The 26350-nt window shown below is 42.0% G+C and overlaps 1 protein-coding gene and 1 non-coding gene across 2 annotated transcripts; both read right to left on the bottom strand.

Annotated features, from left to right (window-relative positions):
• Positions 1–405: 405 nt before the first annotated feature.
• YY1 (YY1 transcription factor) lies at positions 406–26306 on the bottom strand. The gene is made up of 5 exons (XM_074365038.1): positions 25490–26306; positions 12178–12340; positions 4150–4210; positions 2316–2474; positions 406–1573 (listed from the first exon to the last, which is right to left on the bottom strand). Exons 1-5 carry the CDS (start codon positions 26157–26159, stop codon positions 1391–1393), a joined length of 1236 nt encoding a protein of 411 aa, XP_074221139.1. The 5' UTR covers positions 26160–26306; the 3' UTR covers positions 406–1390.
• On the bottom strand, positions 17329–17403 carry TRNAG-CCC (transfer RNA glycine (anticodon CCC)). The gene has a single exon. It is a non-coding gene; the product is annotated as a tRNA-Gly (tRNA).
• Positions 26307–26350: the final 44 nt, after the last annotated feature.

Raw genomic sequence — 26350 nt, forward strand, 5'->3', positions numbered from 1 at the left:
TAGCATTTAAAGATTCCACTAGACGGAGAAACCAAGGCTCTCAAACTAAATAGCCAATAACCATAAGCATATCCTGTTAGACAAGCCAGGACCTGAGGGAGCTGCCTTGAAGGCAGCCCGAGCCACAGAAAGGCCTGGGCTCCCCTTAGCTCGCACGCCTGCCAGTTAACACCTTACCTTGAAAACACACACAGGCCAGGGCACAACTGCTTCACTCACATGTTTGCTGGGGGAGCTAAAATCAAAATCCTATCTCCGATGGGCCCGGTTTGGGGTACTCTGAGGTAGTTCCTTAACTCGGGATGCCTGTTACCTACTCTCTTTCAGAACTCAGTACACATAGGAAGTATTAAAATATCCATGCATCATCGCTTTAATCACAAGTCACTGTAATTGAGTGCAAAATAAAGGAAACTTGAGTTGCTTTATTTAGCTTCCAATTTCTGGGAGGCTCAAGAATTATAATTATTCTGGACAACAAAAGGAAATAAGACTGTGCTTACAGCTCTTCTTCTGCCATATTCTTTCTGTAGGACTGCTATTTTATTGTTGCCCTTTCTGTTACACGGGATGTACACATCAGGTGGTAAAAGGTACAATACATTCTACGACTGAGCACCACGTTCTGTAACTGAACAGGCAAAGAAATTACACGGAACATCAGCATCTGGCAGTATTTTTCGGAAAAAAAAAGTGACTAAAATGGGTTTAAATTGATTAACACTATTAAATCACATCTAATATTTGATACTACATGATTCAATACAGCTATACGATACAATTATACAAAATGTGTTAACATCAAAGAATACAACCAAAATTAAGATAGCAAACAAAACCTATATAACTTTTTTTTTTACAGGAAAATACTTTTGAAGTATGCATGTAACTGCCCATTCTTTTAAAGAAAATCTACTGCAAGCAAAGTTATCAACCTCCAGAAAAATCACACATTGCATTACTAAGCATATCCCCAAAAAGTGTACAATATGCACACTTGGAAAATACAAAATTAAAAAAATTGTAAGCAACAGGTGAGCTTCATATTTATAAGAATGTGAAAAGAAGTCCCATTTTTAGCACTGTTGTATAAAGAATTGTCTTTTGATGCGAAGTTCATGAATTGTCCTCCTGTTGGGACCACACTTTACAAAAACACCGTGTTTTTGAAACGAGATTACAGAGCAAGATAGAGCATCTTAGCAATGTCATCTTATTAAAGTTTTTTTTTTTAATTTTTACTACTTTATCAAAACATGTCCCTTGGGTATGTAGGATTCATTTTTAAAATTCTTTCCTAGAAACAATATACAAAGGAGAGGCATATTTATTCCCAATCATACTCCTGGAAGAGGCTTCCCAAGGCGGAGAAGGGTCTTCTCTCTTCTTCTCACTGGTTGTTTTTGGCCTTAGCATGTGTTAAGATGTGAGATTTCAGGTTAGTCGACTGAGCAAACTTCTTATTACAACCGTCGAAGGGGCACACATAGGGCCTGTCTCCGGTATGGATTCGCACATGTGTGCGCAAATTGAAGTCCAGTGAAAAGCGTTTCCCGCAGCCTTCGAACGTGCACTGTCGAGGAGAGACCAGAGAGAATCCGCTCAGACTCGGACCAGGCCTGGGAGAGGGAGCAGCTCACCTCTGGGGGAGAACAGCCTAGTTCTTCTAACGCCGCCTCCCCACCCCAGGGGCAATTTTCTAGACACATTCTAGAATTAGGGGGCAGAGAGCACTGATTTTTCCACGTGATCAACTCCTAAAACCCTTGAATAGCCTTCGTTGAGTTGTTTAAACACAACATAAGAGAAATATTCAGCAAAAGAGCAAGAATCTTCCTAAATATCATGTTAGGGCCCTAACATCTGTGTAAATATTTCAAATAAAATACAAATTGTTAGGAAGGTTTCTGGTGTCAAATATCAAAAAAACCAAAACAAAACAAAAAACCAAAAAAACATTAGGTCAATTAATAGTTCAATATACTACAAAAAATAAATCAGCTACAGCAAATAAACTGCTTCAGCCCCATAGTGAATGCACTAGAAATTGTCTCAGGTTTGCTCTTGAGCAATCCTGTGTTTCTCCTGATGTAGAGTATGCCCCGTAAATACCTCGATGCCCCCCGTCTCTAGCACCACTCGGACCACACATGGGGAAGTCAGGAGCCAGGGGCCCCGTCAGGACAGTCAGGACACTGTTTCCGCTTCTCACTCAGAAGCACTAAGACCCTGACCCTCCGGCGGTGTCTCCAGCTTCACTGTCGCTTTGTCTACACTTACAGGGGAGTGGGGAGGGGAGAAGGGACGGGCTCTACCTGAAAGGGCTTCTCTCCAGTATGAACCAGCTGATGTCGCTTTAGTTTTGAGCTCTCAACAAAAGCTTTGCCACATTCTGCACAGACGTGGACTCTGGGGCCGTGGGTGTGCAGATGTTTTCTCATGGCAGAGTTATCCCTGAACATCTTTGTGCAGCCCTTCAAACAGAGAGAGAAGCTTAGTGGTTCACGCTGCAAACTGTAACAAACGATTCAAGCACTTAACAGCCCTCACTGAGACGTTGAAACAAAACACCCTCCCCCACCTTCCCATTTAAATTTTAGTTCACAGTACACTAGAATTATTTAAGACAAAAAAAACCAGACAGCTGAAAGAGGCCTTATCATTTAATGCAAACTCTTGTTTTACAGACGAGGAAACTGAGGCTTAGAGATGTCTTTAAGTAGACTTGCCCAAGGTCACACGACTAGTAGAAGCCACACTGGGAGTAGAACCCAACACCCTGGCTTCCAGCTACACCATAGCTGCCTCACCCAACTGTGTCCCCCAAATGAAGTAACAGAAGCACTGATAGATAAACGGAGTTAAAATGACGGCCGTCCACCACTACCTTTGGTGGGCCCCACATTCTGTGCTGCAAGAATGGGCTGTCATTCTCCATCGCCTACTGTTCCCTCTTCTCTCTTTGCCTCTTTCCCCTTCTTGACAGAGAAAGAAGCAAGAGGGTGTCCAAGGAATGGCAACTACAGAAGAAATTTATTTTGTGAGACACTAGGAAAAGAAGCAGGCAAAATGACAGCAGAATAGGGTGGGGAAGGCAGACGGGTGAGCAGCGTTGGGAGAAGCATGTCCTTCACCATTTCTTCTGCAGTTGTTGCCCAATAATGGGGTGAAGGGGGACATGACCGGACAGAACGACAGACAATTTCACGGGCAAAGCGGGGGGAGCCACAGTTTTTACACCTTGGCCCCTAGGCTGTTTCCATTTAGAAAATGGAATTAAAAAAAAATCTAATTGGAAAAGAAGTACACAGAGAAGCTAGAGAGATGATGAGCACTTAAGGTATAACTGTTTTCAAATGTTTATTTAGTACTTGGCCTCAACAGAAATCCTTTTAACATTTCAAAATCTCCACATTAAGAACATTAAAAAGAAAGAATTTGTGGGTACAGTCACCAGAGGCGACACCATGAAACTAAACTTATCCTTCTCCAATTGTTTTTTTTTAAATTTTTTATTCCATTAAAAAAACCTCCCGCTTTGTTTTTCTGTACTACCTTCGTGATTACTTAATTTTCCCATTAGTTTTACCTCCAATAAAAATCTGAAGCAGACCCAACCAATGCCTCAAAGTACTTTTTAGGCTACTGTTTTACTTTTTTGACTAAAAATAACCACATTTGAAAACAATTAAGTGTCCCCCCCAACACATAATCAACGGTAAATTAAGGAAAATCACGAAGGAAATGATAGTCTTGTTAGGCTTACTTTAGCAACATCCAGAATCATTTCCAGAGTTCCATAAGCAGCCCACAGTCCCACAAAGGTCCATGGGTGAGACACAACCCAATGTCTTAAGACTGACTTGTTAATGATCCAGAAACAAGAAATAAAATCCTACCACGGTATATTCTGTATACAGTGATAATAAAAACATTGGTGTCCTAAGGTGACCCCATTTAATAGTATTTAAGTGGTCTTTATGGAACAAAACTTACATCACAGAATATACTCTCCTGAATTTAGAAACCAGTTTATAGTTCCTTGTTTAATCTCAATTATGAAGACAGAAATAAAAGTGCGATTTCTTATTACAATCTCTCTAAAACTTCATTCACAGTAATGAACACTTTCCCCCTAGCATTACTTACTTTATGAGGGCAAGCTATTGTTCTTGGAGCATCATCTTCTTTAATTTTTCTTGGCTTCATTCTTACCAAAGGGGGGGGAAAAAAAAGAGAGAGAGAAAGAGAGATTTGTAGGAGTGGGTAGACTCATCTGGCATAATCATGTAAGTCCCTAACATGTTTTCCCTAGAGGCACAGAAACTAAGATTACAATACACTTCTGTGAAGGGGAAGGGATGAGAAAGCTCACGTGGCTGCGACCTGTGACCGTGAAGCACTGTCCCACCTACAGAGCAGGACTCACGAACGAGCCCGACCAGCTGTTGCCCACAGTGTCACAGCTAGTAAGCTGGGACAGCTCAGGATGGCACTGTGAACTGTGATTTCACTCTTTCCTCTAAACTCTCTAAAAAATGCCACGAGACCAACAACCCCAAAACCACACATGAACTCTTAATGGGAGCAAAACGAGGTATCCAAAAGCAGCTGCTAGGCTAATAAAAGTGCCTTATAAAAAGGAAGGAAGATATGGGAGAGTCTTAAAAAGGGGGAGGGGAGTCTCATCTCATACTGACAGAAATGATCTTTATGATAGGTCATTTTTTTAAAGGGTACAGAGCAATCCTTTTAGACAGAGAACTATACATGTATAATAGCCCTAGAAGGAAACGTAACAAACTAAGGACTGGTTACTCTGGGCAGGAGCCCCAAGGGATGGTAGACAGGTGGGATCACCTCAAACTCATTCACACTGTTTAATTTCTATCGCACTATTAGTTTCGGTGGTGGTGGTGGGAGGGAGATTACGGTTTCCACTTGGGCAGCCAGGTAGAGCCCTGAGTGGAATCACTATCCAGAGAGCTTGCTGATTAACTGTAACTTACCTACCTGCTATTTCCACTGAACCAACCTTTGGTCTTTTGTCAAAACTTTCTCTCCAAAACTCCCTATAGATCTGTGTGTGGTAGAGGGGTGAGAAATTAAAGAGTTCCTAGAAAAACTAGAAAAAGGTTTAAATCTCCAAAACCAATGTTCTTGTCCCTAGTTTTGCACCATCTCACACTCCTTTGTGAAGAATGCATGTTTAATAAATTAAGCTGATGCTTCCTTAACGGTAAGCTAATTTACCACAACTTTTTTACTATGAAATATTCCCACTGCTAAGTCAGCACAGGCTCTAACAATATCCTCCTCCACCCTCGATCTGGGAAAAGGATTCCCTGATGCTTCTTATTTTATAAAACACGAACCCATGAAATCATCTGGTTAAATTTTCCATGCCCTGGAAGAGCAGAGGGGAAACAAGTTACCTCGTAGCTATAACTTATCTCTAAGGAGTTTGTTCAAGACTGTACAAATTTCCTACCTGGAATTCTAGGAGAACATTTCAGTCTGGTATCCTCCCCCGTTCCACCCTGCAGATACTTGTTCTTTCTTGTACATGTACTTGTAAGATTAACACATCAGTTAGCAAGTATTTTCTAAGTGCCTACTGTGTACAGGGCTCTGAACTAGCCTTTGTTATCTTAAATACCATTAAATCCTGGAGTTTGGGTCTGAGTCACAAAACTAGGTAGGACAAAAATTTGGTGCCACTGCGCCACCTGGAGGTTGAAAACTAATAGTCCTTCATATGAAAGGGTTCCACTCCAATCAAATGTAAATAATAAAATATTAATGAGTATATTAAGAACCAAGCTTCAGGGAACTACATTCAATATCTTGTAGCAATCTATAATGTAAAAGAATACGATGAGGAATATACATATGTATATGTATGACTGAAGCATGCTGTACACCAGAAACTGACACAACATTGTAAACTGACTGTACTTCAATTAAAAACAAAAACAAAAAACAAAAAACAAAAAACCAAGCTTCAACCTTCCCAAATAAGATGTTTATTACTCTTTGATGATTCCACTCAAATGCTCTGTCTTGGCCGGGAAGATAGCTACATGACTGTCTTTGTCCAAATTCACAGAATGATACTCCCTTAAAAGAGGGTGAATTTTACTGTATGCAAATTATCACAAAACCAAAAAACTCCAACTTTAAAAACTTTCACTGGGTTGACAAATATGTCGCACAGAATCTCTTCCCTGTTCCACGGTCAACAGCGGTGAAGTGCCTGTGCCAGGAGGTTAGGTGTGGCCCAGTTACCTAGGAGGGTCCCCCAACCTCACAAATTTCTTAAATTCATTCCTAGGAACTTAATTTACATGAGCTGGAAGTTAGCAATATAATTAATTTCAGGATGAGAGTTTAAAATGCATCTGGGCAAACACCCTTGGGCTCAAGGAGAAGGTAGAGGTACTTAATTGCAGCCACTCTTAAGCTCCTTGCTGAGCCACTCTTCTGCACTTCAGAGTGGCAAGCGAGCCAGTGTATGTGGGTACCTTATGCATTATATTCGAATGCAAACACTGTAAATGTCACTTTCCAAAAATGTATGCTTAGATTGAGCAAAGACTAAGATTAAAATCTTCATGGCAACCATTGATATATAGCCTGCAAAATAAAAAATATGTATTTGAAATCCTTAAAAGAAAGTAATTTTTTAAATAGACTAAAATCATATACTCCTAGTTAGAATATCTTCTTGACCCACCCAAACCAGTCAGACAGAAGGAACCAAGATTTGAGTTTCTCATTGACTGTGGAACTTGACAAAGCTCTTTGGAACCGGAGACGACGACAGCACAAGCACCATGAATGAGACGGAATGAGACGTGTGGCTCGGTGCTGACCTCTGCTAGCTGCATGACCTTGAGCAAACCACTTAACTTCTCAGCCTCAGTTTCTTATTGTGTAAAAAGGTATAATGCTACCTATTGAGAGCTATCAAGATAAAGAGATGATATACGTTAAGCTCTTGAAAAATCATAGCTATTATTATCACCAGCTATGTGCTAAATGGGCCTAGCCAAAAATAACCTCATTCCTTTAAAAAATGCCAGCTGTATTTAATAACCCAGAAGGTACTGGTGGCTCCAAACCACCCTTTTCAACTGAAAAACTGAGAGCCTGGAGAAAGAACAGCACATGCAAAGCGGAAAGGCCCCCTCAATGTATGAGAAATTATATGGAGGAGCCAGGTACCCAGCAAGAGAAGTTTCCTGTTCAATTAAAAACAGAATCTGTTCCCTAGGACATGACTATTGATGTTACACCTGCACACATGGAAGGAACAACGTTGTAAACGTTGGACACCAGGACCAAAAACTGCAGGAACTTCCTGGACAATTTTCAGCAGGGTATTATTATATAAACCAGAAGTTCCAACTAAGTGATATCTGCAAATGTCCCAGAAGCCAAGATCAAACATTTCTAAAGAAGTGATTTTTGAATGAAAATAAGCCTTTTCTCTGCAAAACCAGTTTAGTTGATCAGACTGGAACCACCAACTCTGACCTGTGCTGACAGGACAGAAGAAGTTCCTGTGTAACACAGCAAGCATAAGTCACTTCCCTTCTGTGTGCAGAGTGTTGTGTGAAAGCAACGGGGCACGTCTGTTAAGCGGCTTCTCTCTTAGACCGTGTATACCCATGTGACGGCGTTACAGAGCTGGAAGGTGCTTTCGGTTCCACTGTCACACTCCACCTCTACATTAACCCAGTGAAAGTCTCAGGGTGGGCAGTCAACAACAGCAGCAGCAAAAGCCACCACCAACTTGGGACTGACGTAGCCACTTGTTACTCTGATCTTTCTGGACCAAAGGTTTCCAAGGGGTTATGCAAAAAATTCACAAAGCTTGTCAATTTCATCAGGAAACAGAATTCTCCAGGTCTCACCCACTGACCAATCCCAGAAGTATTTACTAAAAAGACATTTCAGGAAAGAACAAAGTCACTGTAGTCCCACCTCTCCAATACCATGACTTTCAAGTCATTATTTTTTTAATGGAGGTACTGGGAATTGAACCCTGGACCTCATGCATGTTAAGCATGTGCTCTACTACTGAGCAATACCCACTCCCCTAAGTTATTATTTCTTATACTTATCCATACATAAAGTGATTTACTAAGCAGTCTAGGCTCAGTGTGGCAGGAACCAGAACATTCTTTGGACAGTTTCAAGTCCAGTCCAAAACCTCACCACTCCGCTATAGGGAGGAGAGGGAAAAGCAGCAAACACGCCACCTTAAGTCAAGAACTGAGTCACAGGGTGAAGGGAATGAGAACGGAGGCCAGCAGAACAAGTTCTGTGCATTTTTATAAGCAAAGATGGGGTCTGGCTCCCAACAGTTTGAAACTTGGTGGTTCTTTGTCTCCAGCTCTAAGAGTCCCAGCCACCATTTCTGGGGCCTCTGGAAAATTCTAGTCACAGCTATTACACTGTCAAATATGAAGACCTAACAGAATAGGGCATTCCAGGCTCAAGTGTTTCTCACCACCACCACTGCCCAATTAGAGATTTACTTAGTTTTACTTCATCTTTTCAAGAGATACTGTGGAACACAGGGATGAGCCCAAACCCTACACCTTTATTTTGTATACAGACGAGCAAGATTTCATCCCATTCTGTGTACAAAATGAAATCCTTAACAGGTTGATTATAAAAGAAGATAAACACACACTATACTCAGATGATTATATAAGTATTGCTTACTACAGAATTTAACTGTGTGCTAAAATCCGATTTCCTGCTTTGCAAGTCCAATATAGCAGCTTCAGTACCAAGGAAGAGAATTTTCCCAGACTCACATCAAATGAGTTTTCTCTTTTTAAATAGTCAAAATTATGCCCCATTGTTTTCTTTGCTCTGCCACCCCTATCATGGAGCTTCTGATTATCTTCTTTTTTAGAAGACTCTTTCCCATACCACCAAGATCTGGCTTCTTAGTCATTCTATCCACTAATGAATGAAATGAACTTTTCTTCAAGAAATTCTTACAAGCCACTGACTTCCTATTCTAAACTGAACATGTTTTCCAGCCTGTTACACAACTGTATTCTTGGTTTCTTCTCACTGTATTCTTTAGGATGTCTTCCTTTTGATGTTCATCCTTATTTTACTGGAGTATATCCTCAAGTAACCTCTTCAGAAAAGGTGCACGCAACGTAAAATGAATCCTTAGGCGTCTAAAACTGTCATTCTTTTGCCTTTGTGTTGGATTGATAGCTTTGCTGGATCAATAATTCCGTGTTTATAGTAATTTTTCCTCAGAAATCTCAAAATATTGTTCCATTGTCTTCTAATTATCTATCACTGTTGAAGAAAATTCTCATTCAGGCCTAATTATCATTCTTTTGTAGGTGATCTAACTTTTCTCCCTGGAAGCTTTTAGGTTCTTTACCCTTATTGTTTTGAAATGTGTGCCTATCACAAATAGATGGCTATCTGGCCCTGGGTCCCTGTTCCTGGGAGGTGGCCCTTTCCTAAGGAGTAAGGTCCCAGGCAGCCTGATGCAGTGAGGAAAGGCCACTTGGTTGCAGAAGCTTCTATTCCAAACAGCTACATGTGCCTCCTGTGTTTAGAGCCGAAACATCCTGGATTTTCTGTTCAGATGCTTGGAGGGCTGGGGCAAGCTTTAAGATCCCAATTCTCAAGCGGCCCCAATTCTCCAGGAAGGGTAAACAATGCCAAGGGTCCCCAACACCTAATTACTTCTGCTGCTTGCTCACTCACTTCCCACAGGTTCCTCTCTCTGCACAACCTCACCCTTCAGCCCTCTGCTCCTCCACTGCAATTACTTCACAATATATAATTTAGAGGAATTTTATTCTTCCCTCCCTTAGCCCTTCTGGAAACTCCACTGGTTTCCACAACACTGTCTTCTCCTAACCTGTCTGAATGATCCTTTGGCTGTCACTGTTTCTAGTACAAGGACCTTCCCAGGACTTTATTCTTTTCCCTCCAACCCGCACCGCTTCCCAAGGGCTTACTTACCCGGCACTTTCATGCTCTTATCCATCCCTCCTCAAACGACTCTAGCCCCAACTTACTTCCGGAATCCACCTCAAGTCCCACACAGATATTTCATTAGCATCTAAAACCAAACACTGCCTCCCCTGAACCCCAAACCAGCACCCTCTCACTTTCCTGTCACCTAAGGAGTGAAGCTTTTAACATGCATTTTGATTCCTCCTCTTGCACTGCTCCCCCCCACCCAATACAGCCGATCTGCCTCTCAGTCGGTCTCCTTTGTCTCCTGTCATCTGTCATACCTATTTCTTCATGGTCTGACTGCTACTATTCTGGCTCAGGCCTTCATGAGCTCTAGTTCACCTGGTCTCTCCCACTTCATGCTTGTACCTGCATCCATCCAGCCTAGATACAGCCGCAAAGTAATTCTCCCAAGTTAAATCTCTGATCATCCAGCCCCCTTCTCTACTGCTCAAAAACCTTCACCAGTTATCCACTGCATACTAAAAAGCCCGTATCTTGGCCCAGTTTTCATAGACTTTAATGATCTGGTTTACATTTACTTAAAGTGCCCCAATTCACAGCCAAACTTGACTCCTTTTGTCCTCTGAATATATTGAATGTGTATTCTGTGCTTATGCTGTTCCAGCATGGAGACCCCACCAGGAAACCCCATCTAGCTGTCAAAGTTCCATGTTCTTCAAGGCCCAAATCAAATGCTGCCCCCTCTACAAAGGGTTCCTTGACTTCTGTGTCCCATATCTATCCCTGGAGTAGCAGCCTATAGCCCCGACAAAATCTGAGTACCACAAGGAAGATGTGACTATCTTTAGGAACTCATGACATTAAACACAGGCATATTTGGCTCAACCTGTCCAAAACCTCTAACCTCACTACTGACTATGCATCCTGCAGATTCCATTTTTATTTGTATTTCTTGGGGGGAGGGGAGGAGGGCAGTTAATATTCGATTCACATACCTGCATTTAACATTTTAATAGCAATAAAAGCTGGAACACAGTGCCATTAACAAAAAAAAAAAAAAAAGAGCCTAAACTTTTTAAAAACCATGATAATTTAGAAATAAATTAATGTGTATATTCCCTATAACTACGGTTTCAGTGAAAAGGAGAAAAAATCCATTTATCAAAGCACAATGGGATTCTCACACCCACATGGCATGTGGGGAAACAGGCTCCAAGTGGTAGGAGGCTGTCCACCTTGTTTTTGGCAGGGCCGGGAGAAACCAAGACACCCCAGGGTCTCCAGCTCTCTCCTACTCTGCTCTGCTCTGCTCTCAAGAGAAAGGACAAAACAAAAAACAAACAAACAAAAAAACAAAAAGACCCCCACCCCATCCTGTTAGAACAGGAACACAAGCATTTCTTTCTTACTGATCCTGTCCTTGCCTCAATCTCCTGGGCTATTCCAGGCTCCATTCAACCTCAGCCAGGGGAAGAGGAGTAGCTCTAAATTTTAATAGTTCACTTCATTATACTTAAAACTTTACAACTATGTGGGTTTTCTCTAGTCTTTATAAAAACTACCAAACAGTACTGGAAAATAACATGGGGGGGGGGCAAAGTTTCTACAGGAACTCAGCCAGTTTCAGGCAAAACAAACATCCCATGGATTCAGATCTTCCTCCGTGCACCTTGGACAGGCAGTCACAGGGGTCCCAGCCATAAATATCTGACCTCTTCCTGTCATGCTGGCTTAAATTAACAAAACACTGGGAGTCTAACTAACGACACCCTGAAATCGGAACTGATGCAGTCCTGTCCTTTGTTTAGCTGTACAAACCCAGTACAGACCCAGGCCTTCTGCAGCTTTAGTCCAGGACAATACATCCAAATTTAAAATGTATACAAAGAGGCCAGGGGGTAGTGTAAAGACACCCATTTCCAAACAAATTACGTGCAATTTTGTTTATTCACAAGTAATGTCAATTATGGAATTAAAGAGTATGTATTTGCTTCTTCTTATTGTCTGCAAGGATCTGAAACAGTGCCACTACATCAATAGCATAGCTACCACTAAAAATAAAACCAACTGCTTTTGTTTTCAGAAGCTTCCCTGGAGCAAGAACACAAACCACTATTGGAACTTAGGCACCAAAATACACAGCTGGCAACCCTCAAGTACTTTACTTAATTAGAAGAAAGGAAAGTTCTTACAACTTACCTAGCAAATTCTGCTAGTTGTTTGGGATCTGAGAGGTCAATGCCAGGTATCCCTCCAGGGGGGAGTTTCTTTCCTGTCATATACTCTGAGTAATCAGGAGGTGAGTTCTCTCCAATAATCTGTTCTTCAACCACCGTCTCATGGTCAATATCTTTTTTTTCATCTGAAACACATCAGAAGATTGATCATCTTATCTGAGTAAAAACGTGTACGTGGGCAAATACATTTTAAAAACTACTAAAAACTGCTTTCATTAGCAACTTCTTAAACGGGTGATTTATAGCCATTACCTCTTAACCTCCCAGTCTTTCTCTTCAATCTCTTAAAATCCTGTTTCTGTTGAAGGTCACCAAAATCCCCAATGCCAAAGTCAACGTCCTTTCCATTAATGTTCCTTCTCAGCCCAGTGGGAAGAGTTCACCATCACTGTCCTCGGCATTCACTTTTCCTGGTTCTTCACCCACTTCTCTAACTGGCTTATTCTCAGCCTCCTTGCCTCTCCTCCCATTACATCTCAGAGTTCTGCATTTTGCCCACCACATACACTTCCTGTTAACCATCAACTCTGCAAAGCCAACTTAAACCTGGCTTTATAGCCTTCACCTCTTAGCCAGCCTCTTGCCCACCTCTCCAGCGTCCTCATTCTTTACTTTTGCTCCAGCTGTACTGGCCTTTCATTTCCTCAAATGTATCACGGCCCATCCACCTTAACTGCATGGCCTTTACTTGTGCTATTTTCACTGACTATTATGGGCTACAAAAATTACAGCTGTGTGATTTCTGTCGCCCTCTCCCTCTAGACTGTAAGCTCTACAAGGACAGGGACACTTGCCATTTTTGATCACCATGTATCCCCAAAGCCTTGGTCAGAGGCAGGCACACAGGTTGGTCCTCATAAGTTATGTGTTCAAAGAATGCAGAATAGCTCTCCTCATGTCTTACTACCATCACAAATCCAACAGGCTAAGGAAAAAAAGGACTACTGACTCCCACAGTTAATCTCCTGTATCCCAGACACCAAATCCAATCGATTATTTTTAAAAGGTCTTATCTTTGTCCCACTGCCACCAACTTAGTTCTTATCACTATTATCTCAGACCGAAATGACTATCATAATTTCTTAATTGATCTTCACAGTTCTGTTCTCTGCTCCAGCGATGCTTTAAAGAATAAACTGATACAAAAAATACAATTGCTATGTTTTCACTTTGGCACCACCCCCTCAACAGTGGTATAAATTACTGCCACCAGGCATTCCGGGTCCTGTGCTGCCTGGTGGCTGCCTCATTTTAACATATCTAGTTCTCACCTTCTGTTTCCCCTTTGCACGTGCCCCCTGTATTTCAATAAGCCTGTTTTCCCACACAGATTAATTCACAAGTGCTTGGCAGGAAATATTAAGTAAAAACAAGTTTCTCCCTTTGCTCTCTTATTACCTCTCTCCAATCCCAGCCTACCCTCTGGAGTCTAGCTCAAATTCTCTTGAGGGTTGTTTCATTACATCACGCTAGCCTGAGATGCTTACCTTTTCTATGAACTCCTAGACTATTTCTGGATAATAACATTGATGAACTCTAAATCAAGCTATTCTGAACTTTGGCTGGCTTTGTCTCTCAAACTAGAGTAAAGCATCCAAAGGCCAAAACCAGTCTCCTACTATTTTGGTGACTAAAGCAGAAAACAGAATGCTCCAACAGTCTCAATGTTAAGTAAAAATTTCCGCTTTCCATCAAATTGTTTCACAAAGAGTATTAAGAATAAGAACTTTCAGAAGTGAAAATGGGCTTGTTCAAATCTCAACTTGCATTACCTTTCCACCAGTGTTAAAAAACAAGACCAAAAACCCAAACCAAATCCTGCAATTGATGTCACCACCAGAAAACTATGCATAGCTATGACATCAGAGTATGAGGGAAAACAAAGACAGAATGCAGGTTCATTTGATTCAAGTGGTCATTATCAAGTTCAGTCATTCTCAGCAAAGAAAAGCACAGAATACAAGTTTTAAACTTTAAATGCTTCTCCTGCCCAACCACTCTTCACTTCAGCGAACGTTTTAGGTCATTACAAGGAACCACAGAATACAACTGCAGCTGACATTTTATTTAATGTTCACATACAAGCACTATTTCAATCATTGCACATATTACCCTATGAAGTGGGCAAACAGCAAGTTCATTTTACAGAAGAGAAAGCTGAGGCATAGTGAGGTTAAGTAACTTGCTCAGGGTTAAGTAGTTAGTGACAGACATGAACTCAGGAAATTTAACTCTAAGACCTGAGTACTTAACTGTTAAGCTCAGCCACCTCTTGTCTGGAACTGGAAAGAACTAGACACTATATCCCAGGTTACCCGTTTACCTGTGAAGAAGCCTAAGAAAAAGTAGCCGGATGTATTACTAAGAAGGGGCAGGAAATGTGGTAAGTTATAAAGCGGGGACTTGGCATTGTAACGAGATTCTTTAATTTCTTTTCTCAGCACTGTGATCATTCCTTTACCCCTCAGGCTCTCCAACCTAGGCACAACTCCTACTTCACCAACCTTCTAGCGGTACTAAAATACACTGGTGGCAAGGGAGGCTGCTTTTCTTCACTGAAGCTATTTTTCTCCTCACAGTAAGGAAAACTCCTTGTATCTTTCTGCTACAAGAATAACAGTAAGGTTGAGAACCACTGCTGCTCCGAGCAAGCTGCTGACAAGGGTTATGTCTCAACACAGCTGTAGAGCTCAAGGTGCCAGCTCACTCGTTCCTTCCCCCTGGTTCACAGACAGATGTTTTCTTGCTGTCTCGTCACACTACACAATTTCTGTCTCTTCTTATATGGCAATAATCCCATCCATGAGTGCTTCACCCACATAACGAAATCACTTTCCAGAGGCCCCACCTCCAAATATTGTCACATCAGGGATTAGGGCTTCAACACATTAATTTTGCAGTGACACAAACTGAAGTCAAATAAGGAAACACCTCTTGAGGATCAGTTCTTAGTTTTAACATTTAAGAATATCAAGGACCCAGAAAACAGTCAGATTATTAAGAATTAGAAAACAAAACATGCATAAAATAAGCCTAAAGACAGAGCCGGTTAGACAAACCCAGCATGTGACCGCACACCCATTTTCATGACTTCCTTTTATTCTTTGAAATTTTGGTAAAATAGACATAAACATAGTATTTATCACTTAACCACCTGTAATTGTGTGATTCAGTAACATCAAGTACATTCACGGTGTTGTGTAACCAATCACCACTATGTATACCCAAAACTTCACCTCCAACAGAAACCTGGTACCCATGCAACAGCAATCTCTCTCCCTCACCCCTGGTAACCTCTATTCTACTTTGTTTCTATGAATTTGCCTACTCTAGGTACCTTTTCATAAGTAGAATCATTCAGTATTCGTCCACCCATGCTTGGGCTTAACTTCACTAAGCATGTTTTCAAGGTCCATTCGTGTTGTAGCATTTATCAAAATCGCATTCCTTTTTGTGGCTGAATAATACTCCTCTATGAACAGACCACATTTACTTTATCTATTCATTTACTGATGGGACACTTGGGTTGTTTCCACCTTTTGGCTACTGTGAACAATGCTGCTATAAACAATGGTGTACACATACACTGTCTATTTTTGTAAATACAATTTTATTAAAACAGCCACACTCATTTGCTCACATATTGTCTCCGGCTGCTTTCCTGCTTCAATGACACATGGAGTTGCTTAGTTGCCTTAGGACCTACAAAACCTAAAATACTACTATCTAGCCCTTTACAGAAAAACCTAGCTGACCTTTGATCTCTATGATGGTATTTCACTCAGAGAAAATGGGATTAAACTACAGGGGAATTTTTCTTCTTGAAAAAAGGAATGATTTCTGACAGCGAGATTTCTGAATGAAGGGATTTACTACCCAAAATGACATTTATCAGTAGGTGTTTAAAACACATAGATTCAAGTTTTATTTTCATTTTGGAGGCGAGATAAACTTGGCTGGGTGATGAATCAGACGGGTGGGGGTGGGAGAGGGATGTCAAGTATGCCATCTAAGTTTCTTGTTTGTGATTCTTGGAGGATGGTGGTGTCATTAGCTGAGATGGAAAATGGGGGAAAAGACAATGTGCAGGAGAAGTTCTGGAAGTGCACTGTGGTCTGGGTCCACTAGACATCTGCACGACAACTTGTGGACAGACCTCAAGGAGGTACCTGGATATCCAAGTACAGGCAGATAAAAAGAAATCTAGGTTGGAGAGAAATCTATGGGAATCACTGGCATACAGACTGTATTTAAAGCCACAAAGCCATATAACATTATCTATTCAAAAATATAGACAGAAGACTTGGAACCAAAATCTGGGTAATTCCAATATTGAGAATGAAGACTTTTGCAAAGGAGACTGAAGAGATTATGTTCAGATGGAAGGGGGCAACGAGCTTCGTCCAATGGGGATTTGACTCAGTGACACACCAAGGGAAAGTGGCACATAGTGAAAGCAATCTGTCCGAGTACAGACAGGAAGTACATAATTTTAAAATCATAATCAAACTGATAAAAAAAATCTGCTTTTGATTATCACTTTACACTTGCACTTCAAAACAATGTCAGGGATATAATATTCTTGCCTAAAAAAATTATTTTCTTAGTCTAAGTTCTAAGTAATTATTGTGGTTACTGTACGCTTTCATAATATGTACTTAAAACTTCATATTATCATGTCTCTTACTCCTTAATAAACAGTGTACTTCATGGAAGTTAATTTGGGAGACTCCTTGAAGACTAGGACACAGAAATTGTAAAACAGATGGTTGTTGACTATTCAATGAAATGTAAAAAATGAACTATTTATACAGAAAAAAAATCACATTTCAAAAGAAGACTGCTAGAGAAATGACCAAAGATGCTAGGATCTACTGCCACAAGAAATCAAAGACAACGTTCGCCTCATTTTCACCAAGAACTGGACACATACTAAAGCAATAGATCACATAATGTCAATGTTTGCTATAATTTAGCTGTTTTATCTAATTTTTGCAAAAGAACATCTTCAGAAGCTTTGGCCAAATATACCAGAAATTTATGATGCTCTAAAAAATGTTTTACTATTATTGGGGGGGGGGGCATAATTAAGTTTATTTATTTATTTATTTAATGGAGGCACCAGGGATTGAACCCAGGACCTTGTGCATGGGAAGCACATGCTCTACCACTGAGCTATATTCTCTCCCCAACAAAAGCATTTTACTATTGTAATACGTATTCAAATACAGATTTTCACTGTCTGCACTTGCCATTATTACACTCCTTTCATTTCATAATTACTCCTGAAATAGATTTGTTGTATAGAGGTGGGAAGATATTAACTGATCAGCTCTGAATATCAAATGCGTTATGTATGTTACTGAGTTCCAGTGACTGGCAGTGGGGTAATTATGAAAGACACATATAGGTAAAGCATGTTTATGAAGCCAACTATCTAAATCTGCTTTAAAAATCATTTTGCATATTCATTCTTTTCTGGAGTTTTCCTTGAGGTCAGGACTTCGTTAATTATCTCATTGTTTCAAGGGGACAAGATTAATCCACATTAGAAGTTTCCTCAAAATGGGTTTCTATAACCAGTGTAACCTAAATTTATAATGGTAGGGGGAAGGCTACAGATCAGTGGTAGAGTGCATGCTTAGCATGCAGGAGGTCCTGGGTTCAAGCCCCAGTACCTCCACTTTGAAAAACAATAAATAAATAAGTAATCCGAAATACCCTGCCTCCCAAAGAACCCATAAATAAATTTATAATTGTGATCACAGAACACAACTGGGCAAAGCAAAATAAAACCAAATCTCAGAATTCCTGTTTGGAAAAAGCTGAGAATACAAGTCACTGAAAGAAGTGGGGTGGTAGGAGAAAAAATGTCACAGTGGGAACTTCTAATCAAAACTGTGGATTAGATGATTCTAGTGCTCACTAACACTCTGGTTAAAGGCAAATGACCGACAACAACCAGACCAAAGTGAAATGAGTAAGATGTAGGGTGCGGAAAACCAGAATCTAGCCAATAGCAGCCAGAAATGGGGGGGGGGGGCGGGATTTGAATTATCTCAGGACAATCTATTCATTCGCATTTTATAAACATTCTTTTTTCTGCACATGGAACTATTTATTCAAAAGGTTAAACAGGCACATAAATAAGCCTTTGTCCATCCCTGTCTCTTAGCTATTCAGTTTCTTTGTTACCAAAGCTATAGCCACTCCCAGTCTAGTTTGAGGCAGAGCAAAGAGACTCAAAACATTTACAGCCAAAAAGAAATGATTAAGGAACTAGATGGAAAGGCTGGGAGCCTCTACAGGTCCAGAAAACAGGTTAAAAAGTGGAGTTTCACAAGCCCTCCATGCTCCAAACTGTTTTTGGGTTTTTTTTTTTTTTGCTATGTTATTCAATGCCTGATAAAAGGTATGTGATAGACACAACTTTCCCTTCCCTTCTTGCCCACCTCTCATCCCCCATCTGGGCTTTCCAAAGTCCAGATCAAGATCTCTTTCTTTCAAGAGGCCTCTCAGTCCTATCACAGAACCTCATTTGGTTTCCTCATTTATTAAAGGGCAGACCACCTCTCTTTATTACACTGAAACAAGGTAATACATTAAACGGCAACCACTGTGGTCTGGGAAAGAGGTGTGCAGAAACACCTCCATTCCACTTTCCCTTAAAGAGTAGGTCCTATACTTAATGTTTTTTTTTTTTTAATGGTTTTTAAATGTTGAACTTTTAAAAACTACAGTAAGCAAGTAAAGAACCATCTAATTGGATTACATTTAAAATCTCTGGCTGCTCTAAGACCCTGCATGAAATCTGACCCTATACTGTTTGAAATCTGCATTGTTATCACTCAGTGGCCCCCTTTATAATAGAAAGCAGTTTATTTTAGAATTTAGTTAACAGTAGTATGGTTTCCTTTTTTATTTGATTTCCAGGAAGCTCATTAGGGTTGACCCTAATGATTTTGTTTCTCCATACCTTCCATCTTAGGCCATTAACTTTGGTCTAACCACTCCAGGTGACTTTTGGCCAAAATGACATTATCTATTCAGCAATGCCATCACCCAAATCATCACTAAAATGGGGGAGAGGCAAATATTTGAGATTCACTAATAAGCAATAGGGAAACAGACCTAGGATGTTTCCACTTTTCCCCAGTAACAGATACCTTAAGAAGGGATACTGTCGTTTACTGAGTACTTGTTTCATGCCAACAACTGTCACTTTCCTCAATTCAAAAAAAACCTTTAAGATATTAACCTCATGCTTCTGGTGGAAGAAATTAAGCCTCAGAAATGCCCAGAATTGGGGGAGGGTATAGTTCAGTAGTAGAGTGCGTGCTTAGCATGCACAAGGTCTAGGGTTCGATCCCCAGTACCTCCAGTTAAATAATAATAAAAAAAAATAATAAATAAACCTAATTACCTCCCCCCCTGAAAAACAAACAAACAAAAAGAAATACCCAGTAATATATTTGGAGAAGTACACTGAGTGGTAGATCCAGGATTTGAATCTAGAATTAACTAGACTACGAAGTCCATGCCTCTTCTACAAGAGGAATGCTTCTGCACCCTCCCCACCTTTACTGCTCCCTTTCCTGATGTAGTAATAGATGAGAATGGTATTTTGGTCTTGAGGCCATGACTCTGCCTTACAGCACAGCTGCCACGCACTCACTCACTCAGTTATTTACTGAGAATCTTCTACGTGCCTTGTACCATCCTAAGGCTGCAGGGTTACAGCCCAGGACTTACACTCTAAAGGAGACAGACAGACAGTTAAAAAAAAAAAAGAAGAAGAAAAAGACAATTCCAGGCAGCACTACAAAGAAAATAAAACAGGACTATGAGATAGAGTGATGGGGTGGAGGGTGCTAATTTAAATGGATGAACAGGGAGGGTGTGTCTTAGAGCTGAGACTTGAAAACCAGGCGGCACTAAGAGTGTGAACATCTGTGGTCAGAGCACTGGAAATAGAGGTAAGAACAAGTGCAAAAGAACAAGTTCAAAGAACTAAAAGAAGGCCAGGAAGGCTGGAGCATAATGGGAGCAGGAGGAGGGAGGAAATCAGAAAGAGAAGGCCGGGCCAAACCACATGCGGCCTCGCAGGTTTTGATAAGAAGACTGGATTTGACTGAATGTAGTATTTTATTTCCAGGATGTGTGTATGTGAAAATACCAAACAAAAATTTTACCACTCTAACCATTTTAAAATCTATAGTTCAGTGGCATTAAGTATATTTACATTGTTGTATTTGAGGAATTTTTAAGCAAGGGAGTGAAGTCACATGATTTAAGTCTTGGAAAATTCAGAAAGGAAGAGTATGTGCGTGACTGGATTCCCAGAAATAAAATCGAGAAATCTGTATTTAGTCTTTGTTAAGAATCTATCTCATGTATTAATACAAATCACAAGTGAGTTATCAAGAAAATTAAAAACCAATTGTCAGTATGGAGTTATGACAGCAGCTTCTCCCCCTCAATTATTTTGGGATGCTTAGAAGCTAAGGAGACAAAAAACGGAAAGAAGAGGTCTGAGTTGATAACTGCAAAAAGAGAAAGACACTTTGGGGTGTTTTTAAGAATGTGATGCTCTGATACTAGAAATTCTATCTGAAGTTTGCAGCTCTCCTAGAAGACAGATCCAGACACTCACAGAACAGCTTTGAGCACAACAGCGCCTCTTTCCCTGCCCCTCAGTTCCTATATTTGAGGGGAATAATTTACACAAGAAAAAGTCCATCGCAACCATTTACACTGGTTTAATGTTTAATCATATCTGAAACCACACTGTAAGACTAAAGTAACTGAAGAGTCATTAAGATTTCTGCTCAAGAGAGTTCCTAATATTTCATTCACCAGGTCACGTTAAAATTGGGTAGTTTTGCTGTAAGAAATTGAGTATGTTGCTTCCTTTTGTCGCATAGGAATTCAGAAAGGAGTGGAATTTCTTTGCTATAAAGAACTGAACAATGCCTTTAGGGATCCCCCACACTCCAAGTCATTTTATAAATAAAGATCTCAAGGTCGGAAGTTAAGATACACCAAGGCCAGATCTTTGGTCAGTGCCCTCTAAGGAGGAAATCTGATTCTACTACTAATATAATTTCCAGAAACCACTAGGCTTGGTTATTGATAATTAATCACAAAGTTAAACAGAATGAGTCCTACTAATATAAGGCACTTAGGACTAGGAAATGGCTCCTCTCCTGTAATTAAAGTCCACCAGAAATAGGAAGGCACAGCCTTATGCAAGAGTCAACTAACTTCCAAGACCTCATAACATCTTCTTAATATTCTAACAGTAATGAAATGAATGTTATCTTCAACATCCAAGAAGTGTTTCAGATACCAAATTTTCAAAATACAGTGTTTATCTAATAATATAAAATATAACTCACTGGTAAATATTCAGATTTAAAAAGTATAAAAACTTTTCACTTTTGTGCACTCTTCCTATGACAAGTTTATAAAAGCAGTTTATAAAATGGTCACCTGGAAAGAGCAGGTCATGAGTTAACAAAAGAATGCAGATCTTAAGAAATGTTGATTCTAAATAACTGTCTTTGCTAATAGCAAAATAGGAAATTTAGGGCTGTTATGAGCTTTCTGTAAATATCCATCTAGGAATCTGGCATACTTTAAAAAACTATTCTCTTCCAAAAGCCTAAAATGTCAGTCATCGGTAGGTCAGGAGCCCTGACCTTCTGTAATAAGGGGTTTTCTTTTTCTACTAGGGGTAGACAGCTGTTGATTGAGGGTGGCGGAAGGTTAGTAACTCAGAGAGGAGAGTCTGACAGCAGAGGCTTTATCAGTAAGCCAGGCTTCCAGAGCTACCAGGTCAGGAATTGGGATCTATGACTTAGGCTGCCTTATGTAGGTCATGGGGTTGACATGATTACTTTGGAGGGCTTCTCTGGCTTGGCTCCATGGGAATTTACATTTGTGGCATCTCTTCTTAGTAATAAATAGCATAAGAAAAAAGAGAAAATACCAAGTGGTCAGGACCAGTAATTTTTGGCAGACCTGAATTTCCTGAATATATAAAAGTGAGAAAAAATTTAATACTTTTCAACTTTCCTTCAATTTGCTGATTCTAATATCAATGGTTTTCTGGTCTTAGATGTTTTACTCAATCTAGCACAAAGCACTTCTATATTCGGTCTAACAGAAGATAATTAAAATATTAACAGCCTTGAGAGAATGTCACAAATTCTTACCACCTGAAACCTCAAAATTTTAAATATTTCTTGGGTTTCTCTCAGAACGAAGTGTTTTAAATACTCAGCTTTTATTATTAGCTTTCCTACTTGATCTAGTTAAGTGGTTTAGTTTACAGTAAGTTCTACAAAATAGGATGTCACTCCTAAACCAGTGATGAATATCTAGGGGTGCGGAACATAATATTATGCCCTAAATCTGGCAACTATGAAATGTTCATTAATTATATCTTAGGAAAAATACAAACATGGGCCTTAAAGCAACGGATTAAGAATATTCAAAACACAGCTGAACTGTTGATTAAATATTAAAACACAGTCAGCCTTAATTTTCTCAACTGCAAAAAAACTAAACAGTTCCTGCTGCTTTATCTACACAATTGAATATTACTTAGCCGTAAAAAGGAACGAAGTACACTCTACCATGTGGATAAATCTTGAAAACAAGACCAAGCCAGACACAAAAGGCAACATATTCATGATTCCATGTAATCAAAATGACCAGAATAGGCAAATCTAGAGAAAGATTAGTGGTTGCCAGGGGTTGGAGGGGAGAGGGAAATAGGAAGTGACTGCTAATAGCCATGGGGTTTCTTTCTGGAGTGATGAAAACGTTCTGGAATTAGACAGTGGTGATGATTGCACAACCTGGTTAATATGTGCACATGAATATTCTACGTGTACTAACTTTTTAAATAAGGACTTCAGGTTAACTAAGTTTGGGCTTAGGCTAAAGGACTGCTTTAAAACTCATGCCTAGGATCAAAAGCAATCACGTATGTGAAAGCATCATGCACAATGTCTACCAGTCAACACACACACACAGAGAGAGAGAGAGAGAAATTTAGCTTAACAATTAACCTGCTTTGATTTCTTGGCCTGTTATCAATTATCTGCTTATTTCAGTTCTGAAGATGAAACCATACACAGAATTTGAACTTGGAATGTGCATAATCACAAACTGTTTAACTTCTCTTTGGTAATAATTTCAAACTACAAGGACAAGGAAGGGGAATAGTTTACCACAAACATGTCTGAGAAAACAATAACTGTTATTGCCATCCAATATTTATAACCACCTTTCTGCAGAGTACTATAACATGCCTGACAACTAACTCTTCAAAGAACTGGACATTAAAATATCCCCAACTGTACAAGTCTGTAAGCAACCACTTGCACAGGGGAAGTAATGACTTTTAAAAAGCTAACTTGATACGTATCACTTCAAGTAAAGCCTACACTTTAGTTTTCTGGGTATGGAAAAGTGGGTTAGACATTTGGTAAGGCCAAATGCAGAATATATAAAATACTATTATAATTTCACAGTTACTATAAAGCCAACATGTCCATATCAAGAGAAAAACTAAATTTAGCTTTTGTGGTTACTGTATGTTTATCTATGTATCTAATTTCAAATGATACCCTGAATTCAGCAAACTCATCAATAACCAACACCCCCTTTCTTACTCCATTTCTGTTAACAGAAAAACATAGCTTTTAGTTACAGCATGATCAGTGTGTAATCATTCTGCGCTACCAAAATGTATACACAAGGTATCTTCTGATAACCTTTTAAACATACTAAAATGTAGGTTTAATTTAAACATATAGCTCCTGCTAAACTCAAACTACTGAACAGAAGCCCCTGTTAGTACTGGCTATTACACTGACAGAAACTCCCTGTGCTCAGTCCCCTGAGTCACAGATCCATTCAGCTTTAGTTATTTCAACTTGGGGCTTTCAATAGATCCAAAAAGATCAGTTTCTCAGTCCAGCCTTTTTGCCTATTTCATTCGGTACTGTGAATTTTAGCAATCCTTTAATGCTCAACGTTCACCACATTTTGAGGCTCCATCCATTCTGGGAATTTATTAATAGGCGTTAAAGTAATTATGGGGGGGAAAGGGTTATACAGCTTAAATCTTGGCATCACAGGTACTAGATTAACTAGTTCCGGCAGTCTACTTACTTTCCCAGCAATTTAACAAGATAGCATAGGAATGAAGTTAATAGGATTTACAACACGAAAAAAACAGCCTTTGGATAGTTAAAAAGTAAGACAAAAAGATTTATATATGCAGATAATTCTCTACTGCCCTAGGCATTTTTTGGCCTCCGTTCAAAGCCGTATTAAAATGGAAGAAAAACGCCTTCTAGAATTCTTTTCACGGGGAAAATAAGGAGTTTTATGCCAAGCAAAAAACCTGCGGAAACTCAAAACGAAAATACTCGATTTTATCATTTTAGTGGCAACCGTCCATTGCTGTGTAACTACTCGGCCTATTTGCAAAGAGCCACGTACTTAAAACAAAACTTCCCCGACGTAAGGGGCCGAGTAACCTCCCAAAACTCGCGGACCCCGAGCACCAAGCGCCGCGAGCGGAGCAGAGGAGCTCGCCGGCAGCGTGGTGACAGGCCCTGCAGACGCGGAGCCCGCACACGCGAGCCCCACGTCCGTCCAAGTCCCGCCCCGCCAGGCGAGCGCGGGGAGCGCGGCCGCTGGCCGGGTCGGGCCTGCGCGCCGATCGGGCGAAAGGGCCGCGCACCCCCGCCCCTCGGAAGGCGCCTCCCGGGAGCAGTTGAGGCTCCGGGGAAGGGGCGGGGGCGGGGTGTGCGCCTGCGACATCCCCCAGAGGAAGGCGGGGGAAAGGCGGTGGCCCGGCCTGGCCCAGGCGCGAGGTCCGCGCGGCGCAGCACCGCCAACGCCCTCTCCGCGCCCCGAGCCTCTCGTGGGGCCGGGCGGGAGGGGACCGCGGACAACGGGCCGGCGGGCCGTCCGTTGGCCCGAGCGCGCCCCGCCCCGCGCGCCCCGCCCCGCGCCGCGCGACCGCCCCGCCCGGGGAAACTACGCCATTGCGGCCTAGCGGGCGGCGCCGCGCCTCCGCCGCCATCTTCGGCCCGCCGCCCGCCGGCCCCACCGCCCCCGCCGTGGCCCGCCATCTTTTGGGGCCGCCATACTTGCCCTGCGAAGAAGATGGCGGCGCCCATCACACACATAAAACATGGCTTCCCTTCAAAACAAAAACATCCCGGGGGCCGGCGCGCGCCGGCGCTCACCTGAGGACCACATGGTGACCGAGAACTCGCCCTCCAGGGTCTTGATCTGCACTTGCTTCTGCTCCCACTTCTTGTTGCCCGCGTCCGCGCCGCCCGCCGCCCCGGCCCCGCCGCCGAGGTAGCCCTTCTTGCCGCTCTTCTTGCCGCCGCCCTTCTTGACGCGGCCGCCGCCCGACGACGACGAGCCGCCGCCACCACTCTTGCCGGCCGCCGCCACGGTGACCAGCGTCTGCTCGATGTAGTCGTCGTCGCCGCCGGCCGGCGCGGGCACCGGGATGAGAATCTGGTCCTCGAAGCCGTCCTCGGCGCGCAGCCCGTCCGAGTCGTCGCCGCCCACCACTTCCTCGCGCGTCTGCACCAGGATCACCTCCTGGTGGTGGTGCACCTGGGTCGGGTCGTCGGTGACGAGCGGCTGCAGAGCGATCATGGGCGGGTGGTGGTGGTGGTGGTGGTGGTGGTGGTGGCCCGCGTGCCCGTGGCCGCCCCCGCCGCCGTGGTCGCCGCCGCCGCCGTCCTCGTCGTCGTCGTCGTCCTCCTCCTCCTCGCCCACTACCGTGGTCTCGATGGTCTCCACCGGGATGGTCTCCACCTCGATCTCGTGCAGCTCCACGATCTCGGCCGGCATCTCCGAGCCGTCCGTGGCGATGTAGAGGGTGTCGCCCGAGGCCATGACTGAGGGCTCGGCCGCCAGAGCCGCGGCGGCCTCAGCTCCGGGGCTGCGGGCAGGCGGGCGAGGAGGCGGCCGGCCGTGGGGAAGGAAGGCTGAGGGAGGAAGGCGGCGGGCGGGCGGGGGGAGAGGGGGCGGGCGGCGGGGGGAAGGGGCGGGCGCGGCGGCGGCGGCGGCGGGCTTCCCCGCCTCCT

The sequence above is a fragment of the Camelus bactrianus genome, chromosome 6 (genome assembly GCF_048773025.1).
Source record: "Camelus bactrianus isolate YW-2024 breed Bactrian camel chromosome 6, ASM4877302v1, whole genome shotgun sequence".
NCBI lineage: Eukaryota > Metazoa > Chordata > Mammalia > Artiodactyla > Camelidae > Camelus > Camelus bactrianus.